We start from the raw sequence: 17,864 nt of genomic DNA, 5'->3' as shown, positions 1-17,864 counted from the left end.
GTAGCCGAACATTGAGTATTCATACTAACAATTGCCTTCTAGGCATCAAAAAGTCAACAACATAAAGGATGAAAACACCATCATAATCTGTTTTACGGTCAAGAAACTAGAATCTAATTAACTATGTTTAATTCAACTTGATCAAAATCTATCGCCGCTCTAACTGGCTTTGGAGGAGCCTCATTGTCGCTTACGGCATCGACTTCATTCTTCTTCTGAGCATAAACCCACAAAAGTGCACCATATCTCGTCCGAAGTAACTCAGCATCAATATCTTTGGGTGGAATAGCTTCTTCGTGACTCAAATACTCCGCAAATGCAACAACATATATCCCGCAGTCCCTACAAATATGAAAAAAGATATGTATTTTAAAACAATAAATTATCTGCGTCTATGTTATTATAGAGAATAAAGAAACAGACGTACATGCTACCGGGACTTTGCTGTGGCAGATTGTCAACAAACACAACTTCAAACTTATCAGCCGGTGCTTTGTCTTTGTATGCCGGGTGATGAGTAAAATCAATTCCTTTTTTTTCAACATAGAAGTCAGTGAGATGTAAGTACAGAGGCAACAGTGAGGCCAGTTTGTCTATTTCTGACTTAACAGCTGCATCATGCCCCGCTGATCGGTAGGAGTCATAAACATATAAACGTCTGTCCATGAATGATAGGACTGCCAACAGCCAATGATTTTTATCTTTCACGTTGACTGGGATAAATACATAGTCAACAAAATGCCACGGGACAGTGCATTGCAACCGATGGCCTTTCACGTATTCACATAAAATATCTTCCTGTTTTCCACCGATTGTTGCACCATCCGGGTCAGCATACACTGTGTTTATTGCATCAATCTTTGTCATGAAAACACAATCGACAGTGGTAAACTTGAATTTGCTATTTGTGTCATACTTTGCTTTCTTTCGGAAGTAGTAAAAGATGACATCAATATGCTGCACAAAAAAAGTATATAAACAGTAAGCATGGAAGACATGCTAATAGATACTATATTTGAAAAATAAAGATACATCGCACCTGATCATTCCACATCTGTCCATCCATTGACAAAAGGTAAAACCAATTTTTGTCATTGATTTTCTGAATACCAAAGTCCATAAATTTGGGCAGTGTTGCCTTCCCTTTTTTGTAATGGTCCTCTTTGTTCTTTCTGTAAAGTAAATACGAAATACATGTAACAAAATTATTTTGAAAAATCTATTAAAACAGCTAACTGTGGTAGATTAAATAACTTACTTGGTATCATGTCTAACAAGCAAACCCTCCCTCAACCATTTTGAGAAGTCAGCAAAGAGCTTTTCATCATGTCGCCCCGTGATGGAATTATTCTCAAATGGGTGTTTTTTGTCAAATATCTCAGTCAGCTTAACTGAACTACCTGTTTGAATTAAGTTAAATCAAAGTGAAATACAATAAAAAATGGAATACAAGCATACAAAAGTGAAATATGCAATAATACAAACCCGAAGTTGAGCCAAAATTTGTCATATAGGGGGATATTTGCAATGGCCCGGGGCGTCTTTCTTTACGCAATGTCATCACAATTCTTGATATGGTATTTTGAGATGGAAGCAATTCGTCCGCCAACTCAAACTGAGCCACATGTTGTACTGCCTGAACAATCTGTTTGTCATCACCTATGGTCTGCTTTTTCTCTTGTTTTGGATCAGCTGCACCACCACAAACTGTACTAGACGATACACCAACTGACATGGGACTTCCTTCATTGCTATGCATGCCATCAAGAGCAATGTGGACAACATCAACTGTTCTTTGAGCTGTTTCAATTGGAATCTGAGACCCGAATCCCTGCGATAACATTAGATGACACTTTTTAAAGGAATTAAGCAAACAGTGAAGCAGCACTTTCAGCATCTTTTTTTTTCTCTAGTTTTTCCAGTTTTGAGCTGTTTCAAATGTTCACTTATAGTATATTTCATATACACCACACACTTATATTCATATATGCGGTCATGTATGCACATACAGTCAGTTGTATCTGTATCAAAAATCAGTACTCATATACACAGACACCAGATTTAATGATGTTTACAGTCATGAATTCTAATTCTAATTCATGTGTACATTCAATTCGGTAATCAAGAAATATTCTATTTGTTTGCACATTTAACCATATACGGATATATACACCGATGTATACACTCATGTATACAAAATATACAAACCACTTGTGTTCCCGGTGTTGTATTCATGTATACGAACGTAGATGCCCACATGCGATTGTATTCATGCATACAAATCGTTGTTTGCACATTTAACCATATACAAGATGATATATACACGATGTATACACTCATGTATACAAAATTTACACCACTTGTGTTCCCAGGTTGTATTCATGTATACAGACAGTAGATGCCCACATGCAGTCGTATTCATGCATACAGTCAGTGCAGTTGTATTCATTTATATTCATGTATACACATAATTAAACATCAATAAAATTGAAATACAATGAAATATAAGCTGATACAGACAAATTACCTCAGTTGGAATATGAGTTGTGCAAGTCTCATTTTGATTTGGTGGTGTATCGAAGATGTTGTCATCAACTGAGCGATGTATTCCAATGTCATGCCGCTGAAATGGAGATTCATTTTGGCAGCCTTCGTAAGGAAAAAAAATGTATATTTATTTGACATGAATATAGTAATGTTTTTAATTGTTTGGTTTTACCTTGTCCGAAGCATTATTCCCTTTGATGGCTTGAAGAACCTTTGTGAAGTTGTCATTGATCGTTGTGTGAAGATCGTTCATCGTTGTGCGAAGATCATTCATCGTTGTGCGAAGATCATTAAACTCGTCCTTGACTCGAATTTTGAATTAAATATCAATATAGTATGCTTATCATACAATTTCAAAAAACATGATATAATAATAATTGAAAGCTATAAATTACTCTTACCAACTTCTTAAAATCATCAAGATCTTGCCTTATGAGAGACAACTCGTCTTCTTTGTTGGTTGTCGGGATGTCATGCTGGACAAATGGGGTTTTTGGATGCACTTGCTGATCGGAGTTTGGAGAAACTGGCATTTTAGATTGTACAAAAGGCATCTTCCCACGGGTACTAATGTTGGAAGTTGGAACTGTTTCGGGGCGAGGACTTGTTTTCTTGGATGAAGAACCTCCAACAGTTCTCTCCTTACGTTTCTTGTGAGGTGGGGTAGAACTAAAATCATCAAAATCATCATCTACAGGAATTGGGGCAGTGGTAGTTGGTGCCACACCAATGACAAGCGGGGGCAATTGAAGACAAGCAACCTCATTAATAGTCGGCACTATGTTGTCAAATGAATGCATCTCCTAATCAACAGGATGTTCAATATACATCAGATTTGTATAGCATGATTACACAGTGTCAAACAAAATCTTAAGTCCTAAAATAGACTCCAACCAACAGGATGTTCAACATACAGTCTCAAACAAGCCAAACAAATTCCAACCTTGATGCAAATAGCCATAACAACACCATAATATTCAAAGTGCCTAACAAGGATACATAATTTCAAATGAATTCAACGGATCGCGAACTTGATACAAGTAATCACAATAAGACTATAATACTGAAAATGGCATAACATGGACATATAACCTCAGATGGATTCAATAGATCTCACGCTTGATACAATACCCACGACAAACCACTATAACATTTAATAAAGGCTAAATAGATGAATGCAAACTAAAACTGATTTCATAATATCTAGTCAAACATTCAACTAGCCATTTATCAGCGTGTATCCAATATCTTTTGAGATCCTAAAGACATAATATGAAATCAGGAAAAAGACTTTGAATCAATTCACAACGCCTTTCTAGACTAATGTCAAATCTGCACGAGACTCTTACTATTTGATTTCATGTTTTTTTGTAATCAGACACTTCAAGTATGTATGTATTTGAATATGTATGTATACAAAATTAAAATAGAGAAATTAAGATACAAAATTGAAAGAGTTGGAACAACAAATTACCGGGTCGTTATCTTCTTTAAACATGCCGTCCATCAGGTCTTTAAAAGTTGGTTGGCTTTCTATGGTCCTCCAATTAAGAATTCTGGGGATGTTGTCACCCGACTTAACCGCATGAGTGTTGTCAACACATGAACAACACTCGTACAACCATACTTGCATGGCAAGGGGCATTCCATGAAGCCTATAAAACTTTTTCTCAACAGTCATCTTCTGGCTGATACTTTTGATCAAATCGCGGAATGCTAACTTACCCCATGGGAAATCTCTGTATCTACCAGTCTCCACCAATTCAAAATGTAGCCTTGGTATCCTTGTAGCATTCTTCTCATTGGACAAGATATACGTATGTATGAAATATAATATAGCAATCTTAACGGCATCGCCATCATTGAGGCCCCAATTTTTGTCCATGAAGCAATCAACCAAATCGCCTTTTTTGGCAATTTTTTAGACCCACCAAAATATTGTTCCAATATCCTGTTTTTCCGTTTTCGGTTGACTGTAAAATCGTCTTCATCGCCAATACACTTCAAACCAGTTATGAGTGCAAATTCCCTAATAGAAAAGCGCAATTCCCTGCCATTTATGTCCATCAAAAAAACATCGTTAGAACTATCCGTGAGCTCTCTCACCATGCAGCACCTCACCATCTGTGCTTGGACCTCACAGTGCTGCATCTGGAGGAATACACCAAAGCAAGTATCCCCGAATAATTTGTACTGCCCAGCGGTTAGTTTGTCCTTAAGCTGTTTAAATACCTCCGTATTTGTGTAACAACTCATGTGCACCGAATGTGTAGGAGGATCTTTCACAAATAACTGATTCACAAAATATCAATAAAAACATGATCAATGATACAGTATGTCAAATCTAAAATACAGTTACATATACAGTGTGTCTATTTTTGCACTGTGTTCACAGCTATGGTGTATTCACCCCAACTACAAATTAAAATACAATCACTCTAAAAAAAGATAAATGGCAAGGTGCATAATGTAGAATACTCATTACACTATATATATTGTATCAAAACTAAAATACTCAATTTATACAGTGTAGCTATTTGCATTGTATTTCCACCAAGAAATCATATACAAAACACATACACAGAATATGACATTTGTATTCACGACTAAAATACACTGTCAAATAAAAAGGGGAAAATTGTATCAAATATTGAAAAACTAAAAATACACAGATACATTGTATTCATAAATTCATGAAAAGAAATACAGTACCTCCACTGTGTTTTGAGGCACATCTACAACAATATTTTTTCCCTTGCTCCCTGAAGCATCATCGATGAGTTTTCTCCGCTTATCAGTACTAGGTACGGATGCTTTGGAATTTGACGGAGTCTGAACTCCATCTTTTCGTTTGATACTACTACTCTGGGCAGCCACTCTAGAAACAGAGCCTGCAATTTCTTGTTCATCTTGAGAGATACACAAATCAAAAGATGGAGCATCATCAAAATACTGCACATTAGTGGGTATACCTCTAGTTATTCTGCATGGAGTGCTTCCGTCCGCCATTAATCCCAAATTCGAAGCTTGAAAAACCCTAACAATGGCGGATAATTTTTTGCATAAAAACGCAAAAACCCTGACAATGAAGTAAAATTTGTTCCTTAAAATTATAGAGGGCAAGATTGTAGAGAAGAAAATACACAATAGAAACTTAAAAAACTACCCAATACCTTACCTATTAGTGCGTGGCTACGTTTAGGATGAGTGAATCGGTGAGGATCGTGTATAAGGGAAATGGAGAAAAAATCGGAGAAGATTGCTACACGATGAGAGAGAAAAACGGTTTGAAGAGTGTCAAATGGGATACGGGTTTCTTTTACCAATGTTTTTACCGTGTCCGTTATTGGATGTGATTATCGGTTGGATGTTTGCTATGGAACGTAATTAAAACAAACTATAGCTACTAAATATAATTACTTAGTATAAGTTTGTCATGCCACGTAAAATTATAAGCACGTATGAGCTCACGAAAGACACAAAATATGGAAAGTTTAAAGATAAAAAATATAATAAGACCTAATAAATGCTGCAGTTGTTAAAAAAAAAAAAATTGGCTCCAAAGTTGCTTAAACTTAACCAGAATGTATAGGACAAATAATAAACTACCCCCGCCTAAAAATATTTGTCACATTTCATTTTTTGAAAGGTAATTTGACTAATTTTTAGAGCTAAATTAAATTAGATTAATTTAATATTTTAAAATTAAAATTGAGATATTCGAGAATTACATGGAAATAGTATCAATATAGTGATTTAAAAAAAAGATATATTGATTAAAATTTATGTAACTTGACCATCGATAAGTGAAACGTGACAAATATTTTGAGATGAAAGTGTAAAAAATATCTAAGGAGCTAAAAAAACAATAATCACAAATAGGTACTACTCCACTATTGACCAATTACAAAGCCACATGTGAAAATGTCTTGAGAAAGGGAGTGGTAGCAAAAAAAAAATTGCAGGGGAAAAGCAAGCAACAACCACGTGGCAGCCTAATCCCCAAGAATTGTTGGAGTCAAATAGTCCAACTTTCACAAAATAATGTACAACAACAAATGCATAGCTAAATTCCAATTCTAGCCAAATGCAAATCCTTGTAGTTAGTAAATAACCCAACCAAATGGTTGAGATGTAATCAGGGACGACAAAACCCATTTGATTCTCCCTTATAAAATATAAAATATAGTAATAAGGCCGACGAGGCCACTATGAAAGTTTGTATGTCAAAACACTAGGCCAACAAGGCCGCACACACCACTAAATACAGGACACATGTCTACAAGCCTCTACGAGTAGCATGACTGTAAGAAGGTCGGAACAGGCCCCGCTATACCCATAATACAAATATATATATATATATATATACACACACACACATACATATACACACACACTCAAGAGTGACCTAGCATACCGACATCTACAACAACTCCAGGAAGAGCGGAGTATGACCATCAACGCCCCATGGACAGCCTCGATCTTGAAATTGCGAACAAATTTCATTTAGATACTCAAATTAGAGCGTGTTTCAATTGAGTATCTTAACAGATGATAAATTGTTCCTATTAAACCGCAATAATATATACCATGACAAGCAAGAAATTGAAGGATATTCAAGCAAGCAACTGTAAATAAAGAATTTATCATAGCACAGATACAAAATCAGATTAGGGAAAGATTAGGCATGTTGAATTGTTCAAAAAGAGCACATAGATGTCAAGGTTTAATTCATCAATTATGTACATTCATCAATTATGTACTTAATTCTGCTTTTGCTTGATATGGTAGTTTAAGGCACCCTTCATAGGTTGTGGTATTTATGTTGGTTGTTATGGTAATATTTTACATTGGTTACTGAAAGAAAATATGGAGTACTACTCTCTATGTTTTAATTTATTTGTCTTATTTTTTTTTTTAGTCTGTCTAAAAAAAATGTCTTTTTCCTTTTTTTGCCAACTCTTTAATTCAAACTTTTAACTAGAGATGTACATGGACCGGGTTGATTCGTATTTTTAAAACACCAAACCAACCCAATTGCGTCGGGTTTTAAAATTTATACACCAAACCAAACCAATAAAATTTGAATTTTTCAACCTCGAATTTTCTCGGGTTTTTTTTCTTCGGAATAGTCTTGATACAAAACATATACACTTTTACTTTAAATATTTCTTTAGTCTTAGTAAGATAAAACTATATAATTAAGGTGTTTCTTAAGAAAATAACATAAAATATGAGAAGAGTGATAACATTGTATTAAAATATTCAACAGAAGATAATAAAATCGGTTAAAATAAATATTGCTAATTAATAAGCCATAAAGAAAATGACCATAATTTAAAAATACTAAGTCATGCTAAAATAAGTACGGCTAACAAGTATTAATTACATGACAAAGAAAAAAACTTAAGTTATGTATTTTCACTCTCTAAACCAATTATGCAAAACTAAAGAATAAATATCCAACAGTATTGTCATTCTTAGTGATAAATTGAATTTCTTTTATTAGCATTAGTGTTGAGTTGGTTTTGGTTTGGACTTTATTTGAGTTACTAACATCCATAGGATATAAAACTTATTGACATTCAAAATTCTAAGTTCAAGCTTGAATAATATGATAATAGATAAAAGAGAAAAGACATCATTTAACCCTTGAACTTGGCACGAAAACTCAGTTTAGCAACTAAACTTAACTTGTATTTATTTACCCCCCTTAACAACTTTCATCCCAATTATTTACCACCCTGAGAGCTGACGTGGCAAAAAAAAAAAGTAAAAAAAAAAATTAAGAGAGTGAAAAGGTGGGCCCGATATATATAGATATATATTATTATATAATTAAAAATAAAATAAAAATAATATATAATTAAAAAATAATTAATTATTTTTCTCTCCACCCCCACCCCACCCCACCCCACACCCCCGCCCCCTCTTCACCCCACAACCCCGCCCCCACCACCATCTTCTTCGCCCTTCCTTTTTTATTTTTTCTCTTTCTTCTTCTTTCTCCTCATCCTACCATAACCACCCATAACAACAACACACATCTTTAACCCACACTCACACCCACCACCACCACCATCACCCCACCAAATTTCATCCCATTCCTTCTCAAAATCATCCATAATCATTATTTCATAATTTTATTTTTGAAAGAAAACAAAAATCAAAATCAAGAAACCAAAAAATGGTAAGAAAAGAATGATGAGAATATAGAGAGAAAGAGGAATTGGTGGTGGGGGGGCGGGGGCGTGGGTGGGGTGGGGGTTGTGAAGATGACGAAATGGTGGGGGAGGGGCGTGTGTGGTGGGGAAAGGGCGGGGCGTGGGCGCGGGGTGGGGGGGAGGGGCGTGGCGTGGTGGGGGAGGGGCGGGGGCGCAGGCTGGGGGGGGGGGGTTGTGAAGATGGTGGGGGAGGGGCTATGGGGGCGGGGCGTGGCCGCGGGGTGAGGGGTTGTGAAGAAGAAGATGGTGGTGGTTATGGAATAATGATTATGGAAGAAATGGAAAACAAAAATCAAAATCAAGAAACCAAAAAATGATAATAATAATAATAATAATAATAATAATAATAATAATAATAATAATAATAATAGCCAACAATAACAATCAAAATAATCAATTTGGACGAATTTGAAAAAAAATGGGATGAAATTTGGTGGGGTGATGGTGGGTGTTATTCTTATGGGTGTTTATGGTAGGATGAGAAGAAAGAAGAAGGAAGAGAAAAATAAAAAATGAAGGGTTGGTAATTTTTTAGTATTGATTATTTTGCTTGGCGGCGGTGCGGCGGCAAACGCGGTGGCGGAGGTGTGGCGGCCGCGGGGCGGGGGCGGTGTTGAGGAGAAAGAAGAAGAAAGAGAGAAGGAGGAAAGAAGAAGAAAGAGAAAAAATAATAAAAGAAAAACAAAAAATGAAGGGTTAGTCATTTTTGACATGGCAACGACGTGGCAATGATGTGGCAATGACGTGGCGCGAGTGTAATGCACCTCCCATTGTGAGAGTGGTATTATTTTCTTAGGGTGGTAAATAATTGGGATGAAAGTTGTTAAGGGGGGTAAATAAATACAAGTTAAGTTTAGTTGCTAAACCGGGAGTGTACAAGTTCAAGGGTTAAATGATGTCTTTTCTCTAGATAAAAACTACGAAAAATTTAAGAAATATTTATAAATTACATTACAAATAAATATTTTTATGTATAAAATATTTTAAAAATTGAATACATGTAATGTCGAATTGGTTTAGTTCGGTTTGACTTTTTTTAGCTAAAACCAAACCAATTATGATCGGTTTTTTTTTTCAACACCAAACCAAGTCAAACCAAACTACTAGTCGGATTTTTTTCTCGGTTTGACTCAGTTTATCGATTTGGTGAGGTTTGTCGATTTACTTTGTACTCCCCTACTTTTAACATAACATGTTTAATACTACAATATTAAAGGACATTTTAGTACATTCTCAATAATTTAAGACAACAAGATCAAAAAAATCTTCTCACTTTCTTAAACTCCGAGATTAAGTTAAAATTAGACAAGCAAATTGAAACGAGAGATAGTATAATTGAACTATTACTGTTATTTCCGTGAAGTTCCGTCAATAGTGGAATAATCAAATATTCAGTAAATTTTCTTTATATTCTTCGCTTTCTTAAAATATTTGTTACATTCTTTTCAAGTAACTGGCGACGTCGATTTTTTAAACTTTGAGCTTTGAAATAATATTTTTAATGGTTGAATAACTGAAAACTGGACTTTTGATTATTGTTGGTTAAAGAGCTTAAACTAAGGAAAACAACTACTGTTTGGGGTTATTTTAGTGGAGAAATCAAAGATCCACCATCTTTGAGCTTGAGTTTCTTAAATCTGAAATTAGAAATTTATTGTCTGATTCGAAGTGGGTGTTACAAAACACTATTTCTGGTACCTTTTGGGATGTTTGTACTTCAATTTTGATTGCATTTGGAGCTAATTTGAGGTACCTGGCATATGATTTTTGAAAATCCACTATTGAGCTTGAAGAATTGTCAGGGAACTATATTTTCTCTAAAACGGGTATAAGAGTAATTATTTAATTGATATTAATTGATACTCCCTCTGTCCCATAATAAGTCACCTTTGCAAAATAAAATTGTTCCATAATAAGTGTCACCTTGGGAAACCAAGATATAAATTGACTAGTTATTTTCAATTCTACTCTTAGAGAATAAAGTAACTAGGGCTGGGCATAAATACCGAAAATCGAAAAATTGGACCGAATCGAACCAAACTTAAAAAAATCGAAACTGAAAGAACCGAACCAAACTAGTTTGGTTCGGTGTCCACCTTCAAAAAATTGAAACCGAAATAGCTGAACCGAAGTTTGATAAAACCGAACCGAAGAACCGAATGCCCACCGAAATTTAATACATTACCCAAAGAAAAAATAGTCCACCCTATTAAGTTTAAGCCCAAAAAAAGCCAATTGTAATAAGACCTCAGTTGCTTTTGTATCCCTAATTTTCCACTTCAGTTGAGAAAATCAAATATTCTTAACAAAGAAATGTGACTAAGATGTGTCTTTAGGATTAATGTATGTCCCTTATGTGTTTTCTTATTTATTTTTACTGTATGTATATAACACCTAATAATCCTATATCATGGTTATGGTTTTCTGTTCTTGTATATCCTGTATGTTTAATTTTGATTTCAATTTATCAGTTTTATGTTTTATTGCTTTAGAGAATATGAATTAGTGTCAATGGAATCGCATCTAATATCATATCAAAAAAACCGAAACTGAACTTCAAAAAACCGAAACTGAAAGAACCAAACAGAACTAGTTTAGTTCAGTGTTCGGTGTCCACCTTCAAAACACCGAAACCGAAATAGCCGAATCGAAGTTTGATAAAACTGAACCGAAGAACCGAACGCCCACCCCTAAAAGTAACATCTAAATGATGATTGAAAAAGCCACATAGTAACTTGGTATTATTGGATTCCCAATGTCAAAAGGTTTATTTCTTGTGCATGATCTACTCAAAAGGTAAAAGTAATTTATTTTTATTATATAGGGGTAATTTGGTAAACTTTACATTACATTATTGATTTCTTAATATGCGTGCTTTTGGCTAAGGTGACACTTATTATGGGATGGAGGGAGTAATATTTATTGTTGGATAGAAAATCCTGTAAAAGTCCCAATGGGCCAAGTCCAATTGCAAGTAAAGAGCAAAGAAAGGAGAACAAAAAAAATTGTTGGGCTTCCATCATATCTTCTTATCTGAGACCCCAACTATATTTATAAAACGGAAAAGAAATTTAAATATCATCCAATTATCGGAAATGGGCTATATATCTGGCTAATATCGATGGTTTCATTTACGCCATCGAACTATAGAAACTTCATTTATGCCATCGAACTATAGAAATTATTTATGCCACTCATCAATAGTTTGACTCATTTATGCCATCGCCCGTTAATAAAATGACTCATCCATGCCATATTTCATTAAAGCCGATTTTACAATATCATATATGACACGTGGCCTCCAACTAGATTATGGTTCGAGTGGGTAAGGTGTATGAGTCGGATTTTTTATTAATTTGGTATTTAAAATTGGTACGGTTTAATTGAACGATGTAGACCTCTAATTTGAGGCCACGTGTCATATACGGTATTATAAAATCGGCATTAATAAAAATGGCATGGATGAGTCATTTTGGTAACGAGCGAGCATAAATGAGTCAAAATATTGATGAGCCAAGATAAATGAGCCATTTTATAGTTCGATGGCATAAATGATCATTTCCTATAGTTCGATGGCATAAATGAGCCAAACTATTGACGAGTGGCATAAATGAACCATTTCCGATAGTTGGATGGCATATTTGAGCCTTTTCCGTTTATAAAATGAGGTGGGTTGGTAATTTTTGGGCATATATTAAATATTTTGCGACCGTTTGAAATGTAATTAAAATAGAGGAAATTTCACAAAGCACTATAGTTTGTAGGTTTTACGATGCGCAGCTAATGTTTGACGAATTACAATTCGTAGCTATTGTTCAATTGTTACCTATAATACTTGTATTCATTCGCTCTAATTTTACTTGCATTCATTCGATCTACTGTGTCAATTATTAACAATTTGTATTCATTTATAGCTACTATTCAATTGCTACCAGCTTGTATAGATTGTATACGTTCACTTAATGTATCTTTATTAATTATTGATACATGATCGATATGGTTGAACTCATGAATAAAGTGCTATGTTTTTTATATTGGATGCATACATCCTTTTGTTTGGCTGGAGTATGGCTGAACTCATGAATAAAGTGCTATGTTTTTTATATTGGATGCATACATCCTTTTGTTTGGCTGGAGTATGGCTGAACTCATGAATATAATATAAGTATGTTTTTGAGTGTATACAGTCTTCTCCACAAGATCGTCGCCGCCAGTCGTGATTTCTAGTTGAACTCCGACCAGTAACGCCGTCGAGAAGCAGTAGAGGGATTAGATCTGGTGAATTGCCTCATATGGTCATATGGAAATTTATTGAATTAATATCTATGTACGTAGGATGAGGAGCCTAAATAATGTAGTTGTCACATTTTTCTTAGATGGTAATTCTTTCTGACGGTTCAACATTCTTGATCTTTCTGGTGGCACTATGGCATATATAGATATTGAATTTTGTGCCTGCTCTTGGTTTTAATTAGCGGCGGAGCCGTATGTATTCAAGGGTGTTAATTGACACTTCTTCATCGGAAAATAAACTGTGTAGCAAGACAAAAATTTCCTTTTTATGTATATATGCTATTGACACCCCTTAGCTCTTCTTAAGTTTTTACCTTTATATTTTTGTCTAATGCCAATCAATATATAAATACAATACTAGTACTATATATTTTGACACCCCTCTATCTGAAAATTATACGGATTCTTTTCTCTTGATTGTCAAGATATCACCAGTTGCAGACAGCTTAGCACTTGTTTGTCAATATGCCAACTGGAAAAGTTATGGCACTTATTCTAATTCTATTGAATATTACATGACAGTTGACACCATTTTCCTATTTTCATGAGTATATGGCAGGTTCTTCTTTCAGTACTGACTAACTTTTTGTGTGAATATGCAATAGAAGAAAACAAATCTAGCTGGGGCACAAGCTTTTTTAGCCTTTCGCATTCTTGGACACAGGCACATAGCTATCTGTTATGTGGAGATTAACGTATTAGTTAGTCATGCACAATACAAGAAAAAACACAGATTTTGTGACAATGCCAAATATTTTTGATGGACAAGTTCGTCACAAAATTATGACAGATTTTGTGACGGTTTTGTTAGAATTCATCGTGACGGATTTATTCTTCCATAATATACTTCTTTCTTTAAGAGCTTTGCCTTTCTTGTCTTATATGGAATATGTTTATCAGGTAGGTCTGAATTTGAAGAGATGAGGTGCATGAATCTGTCAATTTTCAGTCTTGATTACTCATTTATTAAGTTTTGTCATGACCAGAAAGCAACCAAATTTGCAATAATCAATCTCAATCTTTCTGAATTTTTTTCTTCCAATTGTTCACATCAAAACTGGAATCAGCCGTGAAAAACAGGTAAAGTTGGTCTGGATGTATAGATACAGATTTGAGTTGTGAAATCACTAATACTCAGTCGCAGTGTATTTGCCTGCATTACACTCCTCGCCGCGCTCTTCTCTGAACCCTGCGCAAATGTGGATACTTCGTGTACTAGATTACCAATTTTTTGTTCTCATCTAAAATGCAAAAGGCAAATACCCATTAACTAAAAATCTAATAAGTGTAGCAGATTATTATTGAAATGCACTCTAAGTATGAATTAGTTTTTATTGTATTCCATTGAAAGGTTTTGAAGACCAAATTTATTGACCAAGACTATAGCTGCTTGGGACCATTAGAGGTATATATATCTTATCCTATAGATAGGTGTCTGCTGAAAGTGCCCTGTTGAAACCTTTAAAACAATTGGAGATTCATGAGTTGCATTCTTATAATTAAAATCACTTACTATTATTGATATTGGCTGCTGCAGTCCAATTGATCATCTGCCAGTGGTGCCACTTCTTTCATTCAGTACTTTTTTTGTTCTTCCTTGTGGAGAATAGTCTATGTATATTTAAAGCAGCAAGTTCGAGTGCACACAATATTTTTTGACTCGACGCACACATAGTAAAAACTTCACGGGATAGTCTATTTGGACACACTATTTAATTTGTACTCTATTTTTGTATGTCTACCTACTTTGAAATAATTTTAGATATGTGGTGTCTGAAATTAAGCTTGATGGATAAGATGTCTAGGATCTGAAGTTTTATATGACTACATTTCTGCGTGAATTTCCGGCAAAAATAGTTGAACTCTAACCATATGTGAAACGACTTCAAGCAAAATTGACTGAACTTCAGCTTTTACTAAAATATTCTTTCACTAGCATTTTGAAATCTTGGAAAAGATCTGAATAACTTGACTACTGGGCTCAATTATTGCAGAGGAATTAGAGGACCAGCATTTGAGAAGTGTTTTCCATACTCCCGTAGCTACTCTCGTGTAACAATTACATTATGAAAAGATATAATTCAAAACTTCTAATAGGTGCTGTAATATACAAGGTTTTTAATATTCTGAACACACATATCAGGATATTTTCAATCTGGAAGGCAGCAAAAAGTTCAACAAAATCCAAATCTGACTTACCAAATGATAATGGTGCTGATGTCTTTTACTTTAATTTATCTTATATCATATGCTTTACATGTCATTTTACACTTTTGATAGCGCTTTTGGCCGGTGAAGTTATTGACCCTTTTGGTAGGGACATTTCGTTGATTATTTTCATAGTCAAGAGTAAGTACAATTATTCTACTTACCAATCTTTGACTTCCTCTTAGTGGAAAACTTAACAAAGATATCTTCAATTAAAAATCTTATCCCAAGTATAACATTGCCTATTTTCTCGGTCTTAATTGTTATTTTTATTTTCAGTTTCAAATGCATGGAATTAAAAAAGGAACTATTTTTCTTTCGGAGTAATAGCTAGATCAGAGAATTTCTCCTTTCAAGCTTCGTTACCGGCAGAAAGACTAGCAAAAGTACAAACAACCTGATAATCAAGCCAGTGAGCAAGTATGTCTGCTTTTGATTCAATATCTTTCTTTTAATATAAGTCGAGATTAATATAATTAGAAATAAAATAAACGTGAAAGAAAATACTAGAGCTCCAGGAAGAAGAGTCTATATAGATCATGACCTGCATGAAGATTGTCTTGTTGAAGGATAAATTGCAATATCTGAAGCACAAAAAAAATTAAAAAAATTGCAATGTCATTTGTAAATTACGATTACTGTCGGCTGTTGCTGTCCTATCATCTTCACTATCATCAATAACTGTATTATATCTGGATTGTTCTGGATAACCTCATACACCTTTCATTATTAACAATCGATCTCATTAAATAAATTTCTGATTATTTAAAAGGCCAAGTGGAAATAAAGAGTGATTAGGAATTTAGGACTGTACCAAAAGAAAAAAGCACATTAAAGTGTCTTTTCTGATTATGCTATCAATTTTTACCGAAACTGAAAAGAAAAAGTTGGAATACTTTACATGTTCTTTTCAAGTTAGGTATAAGCTTTTTCCTTCTAATTAAGTTGCTTGATCATAGTATCTCAATTTTATCACATTAAAAAATATATGATTTTCCTTCGTTCTCGTGAACTCTTACCTGTTTTAGGAGTTTCTAGAGATAATTGTTTGTTAATTCAAAGTATGGTTTGCCGTCCCCTACAGCAATATGTTTTAACACAACTAAACTATGTTACCACTAGGTACGTAGTAGACCCATTAAAGAAAATTAAACTTACTTTAGGACCACTGGTCATGGTCGAAAGTGAAATGATATACTACATCAATGAATAACTTTGTTTTTCTCACAAACCAAGAAAAAGACAAAGGAATCAAATTGCCATTTTGGTTATTTCAGGCTATTTAATTTACGGACAGTCATACCAAATTATCTGTAGGGAAATTACTTCTACAGCTGACAGGTTAACGAATTCAACTATCTTTTATTAATCTTTCGATTAGAATTTAATTGATCCTTGCCGAGTTGTCATGAAGTGGAACAAGATGTAACAGTCAAACCCATGGCATGTATATTATCCTTTTTGATCGAACAAATCTCACGGACTTATAGGTATGGATATGAGTCGTGAAATCACTGATACTTGTATTAGGTAGGCTGCCTACATTACATTCCTTAAAGTTATGGTCCTTCTCCGGACCCTGCAAAAACGTGGATACCTCGTGTACTGGATTACAAATTTTTTATTCTCATCGAAAATGAAAAAGGCAAATACCCATTTAACTAAATATCTAATAAGTGTAGCGGATTATTATTGAAATGAACTCTATGTATGAATTAGTTTTATTATATTCCATGGAAAGGTTTTCAAAATTTTATGGACCAAGGTCTATTGCAGCTTGGGACCATTAGAGGGACATGTTATCCTATAGATAAGTGTCAGCTGAAAATGCCCTGTTGACACCTAAAACATTTGGAGATGCATGAGTTGCATTCACATGAAATCACTGTATTTCTATGTTGACTGCTGGAGTCCAACTGATCATCAGTCGGTGGTACCACTTCTTTCATTCATTACTTTTATTTGTTCTCCCTTGTGGACAATAGTCTATGTACAGAGGCGGATCCAGAATTTGAAGCTTGTGGGTTCTTAGGTAGCAGTGTTTGTTGTTACTGGGTTCTCAGTTCAAATTTCTTGTATATTTGAAGGGTTTCACATTATAAATACAAAATTCGAATAAAAGTTGTGGGTTCCCGCAAACCCACACCCAATAGTGTGGATCCGCTCCTGTCTATGTATATTCAAAGCAGCAAGTTCGCCTACACATACTATTTTTTGACTCGACACACACATAGTAATTCACGGGATATCCTATTTGGACACGCTATTTAATTTGTACTCAATTTTTGCGTGTCTATTTTGTAAATTTTTTAGATATGCGGTTTCTGAAATTACGCTTGAAGATAAAATGTCTGAAGCTTCATATGATTTGAAATTAGACATTTCTGCCTGAAGTTCCAACAGAAATAGTTGAACTTCAAGCAAAATTGACTGAACTTCAGCTTACTATAGTGTTATTTCACTAGCATTTTAAAATCTTGGAAAAGATTTGAACAAATTGACTACACTGGGCGCAATTATTGCAGAGGACTTGAGAGGAATTAGAGGACCAGTATTTGAGAAGTGTTTTCCATATTCCCTTACTCTCCCGTA

The 17,864-nt window shown here is 34.5% G+C and overlaps 2 protein-coding genes across 2 annotated transcripts; both read right to left on the bottom strand.

Annotated features, from left to right (window-relative positions):
• On the bottom strand, window positions 1-4,228 carry LOC132061477 (uncharacterized). Its single transcript, XM_059454290.1, has 9 exons — window positions 4,022-4,228; window positions 2,949-3,350; window positions 2,720-2,848; window positions 2,528-2,623; window positions 1,486-1,831; window positions 1,259-1,400; window positions 1,040-1,172; window positions 428-957; window positions 1-342 (listed from the first exon to the last, which is right to left on the bottom strand). The coding sequence occupies exons 1-9, from the start codon at window positions 4,226-4,228 to the stop codon at window positions 114-116; spliced, it is 2,214 nt and encodes a 737-aa protein (XP_059310273.1). The 3' UTR covers window positions 1-113.
• Window positions 4,034-5,737, bottom strand: LOC132060869 (uncharacterized). Its single transcript, XM_059453773.1, has 2 exons — window positions 5,260-5,737; window positions 4,034-4,839 (listed from the first exon to the last, which is right to left on the bottom strand). The coding sequence occupies exons 1-2, from the start codon at window positions 5,554-5,556 to the stop codon at window positions 4,264-4,266; spliced, it is 873 nt and encodes a 290-aa protein (XP_059309756.1). The 5' UTR covers window positions 5,557-5,737; the 3' UTR covers window positions 4,034-4,263.
• Window positions 5,738-17,864: the final 12,127 nt, after the last annotated feature.

Source organism: Lycium ferocissimum, chromosome 6 (genome assembly GCF_029784015.1).
Source record: "Lycium ferocissimum isolate CSIRO_LF1 chromosome 6, AGI_CSIRO_Lferr_CH_V1, whole genome shotgun sequence".
NCBI lineage: Eukaryota > Viridiplantae > Streptophyta > Magnoliopsida > Solanales > Solanaceae > Lycium > Lycium ferocissimum.
Note: the sequence above shows the minus strand (reverse complement) of the source record. Positions and strands in the feature narration are given on the sequence as shown.

Bases quoted from the DNA above. Each gene is read 5' to 3' on its own strand.
- LOC132060869 (XM_059453773.1), bottom strand. From the start codon at position 5,556: ATGGCGGACGGAAGCACTCCATGCAGAATAACTAGAGGTATACCCACT. The intron at 4,840-5,259 runs GTACTGTATTTC...TTTGTGAATCAG, and splicing joins TGCCTCAAAACACAGTGGAG to TTATTTGTGAAAGATCCTCC.
- LOC132061477 (XM_059454290.1), bottom strand. From the start codon at position 4,228: ATGACTGTTGAGAAAAAGTTTTATAGGCTTCATGGAATGCCCCTTGCC. The intron at 2,849-2,948 runs GTAAGAGTAATT...ATTCGAGTCAAG, and splicing joins TTGATGATTTTAAGAAGTTG to GACGAGTTTAATGATCTTCG. The intron at 1,173-1,258 runs GTAAGTTATTTA...TTTACTTTACAG, and splicing joins CTTGTTAGACATGATACCAA to AAAGAACAAAGAGGACCATT.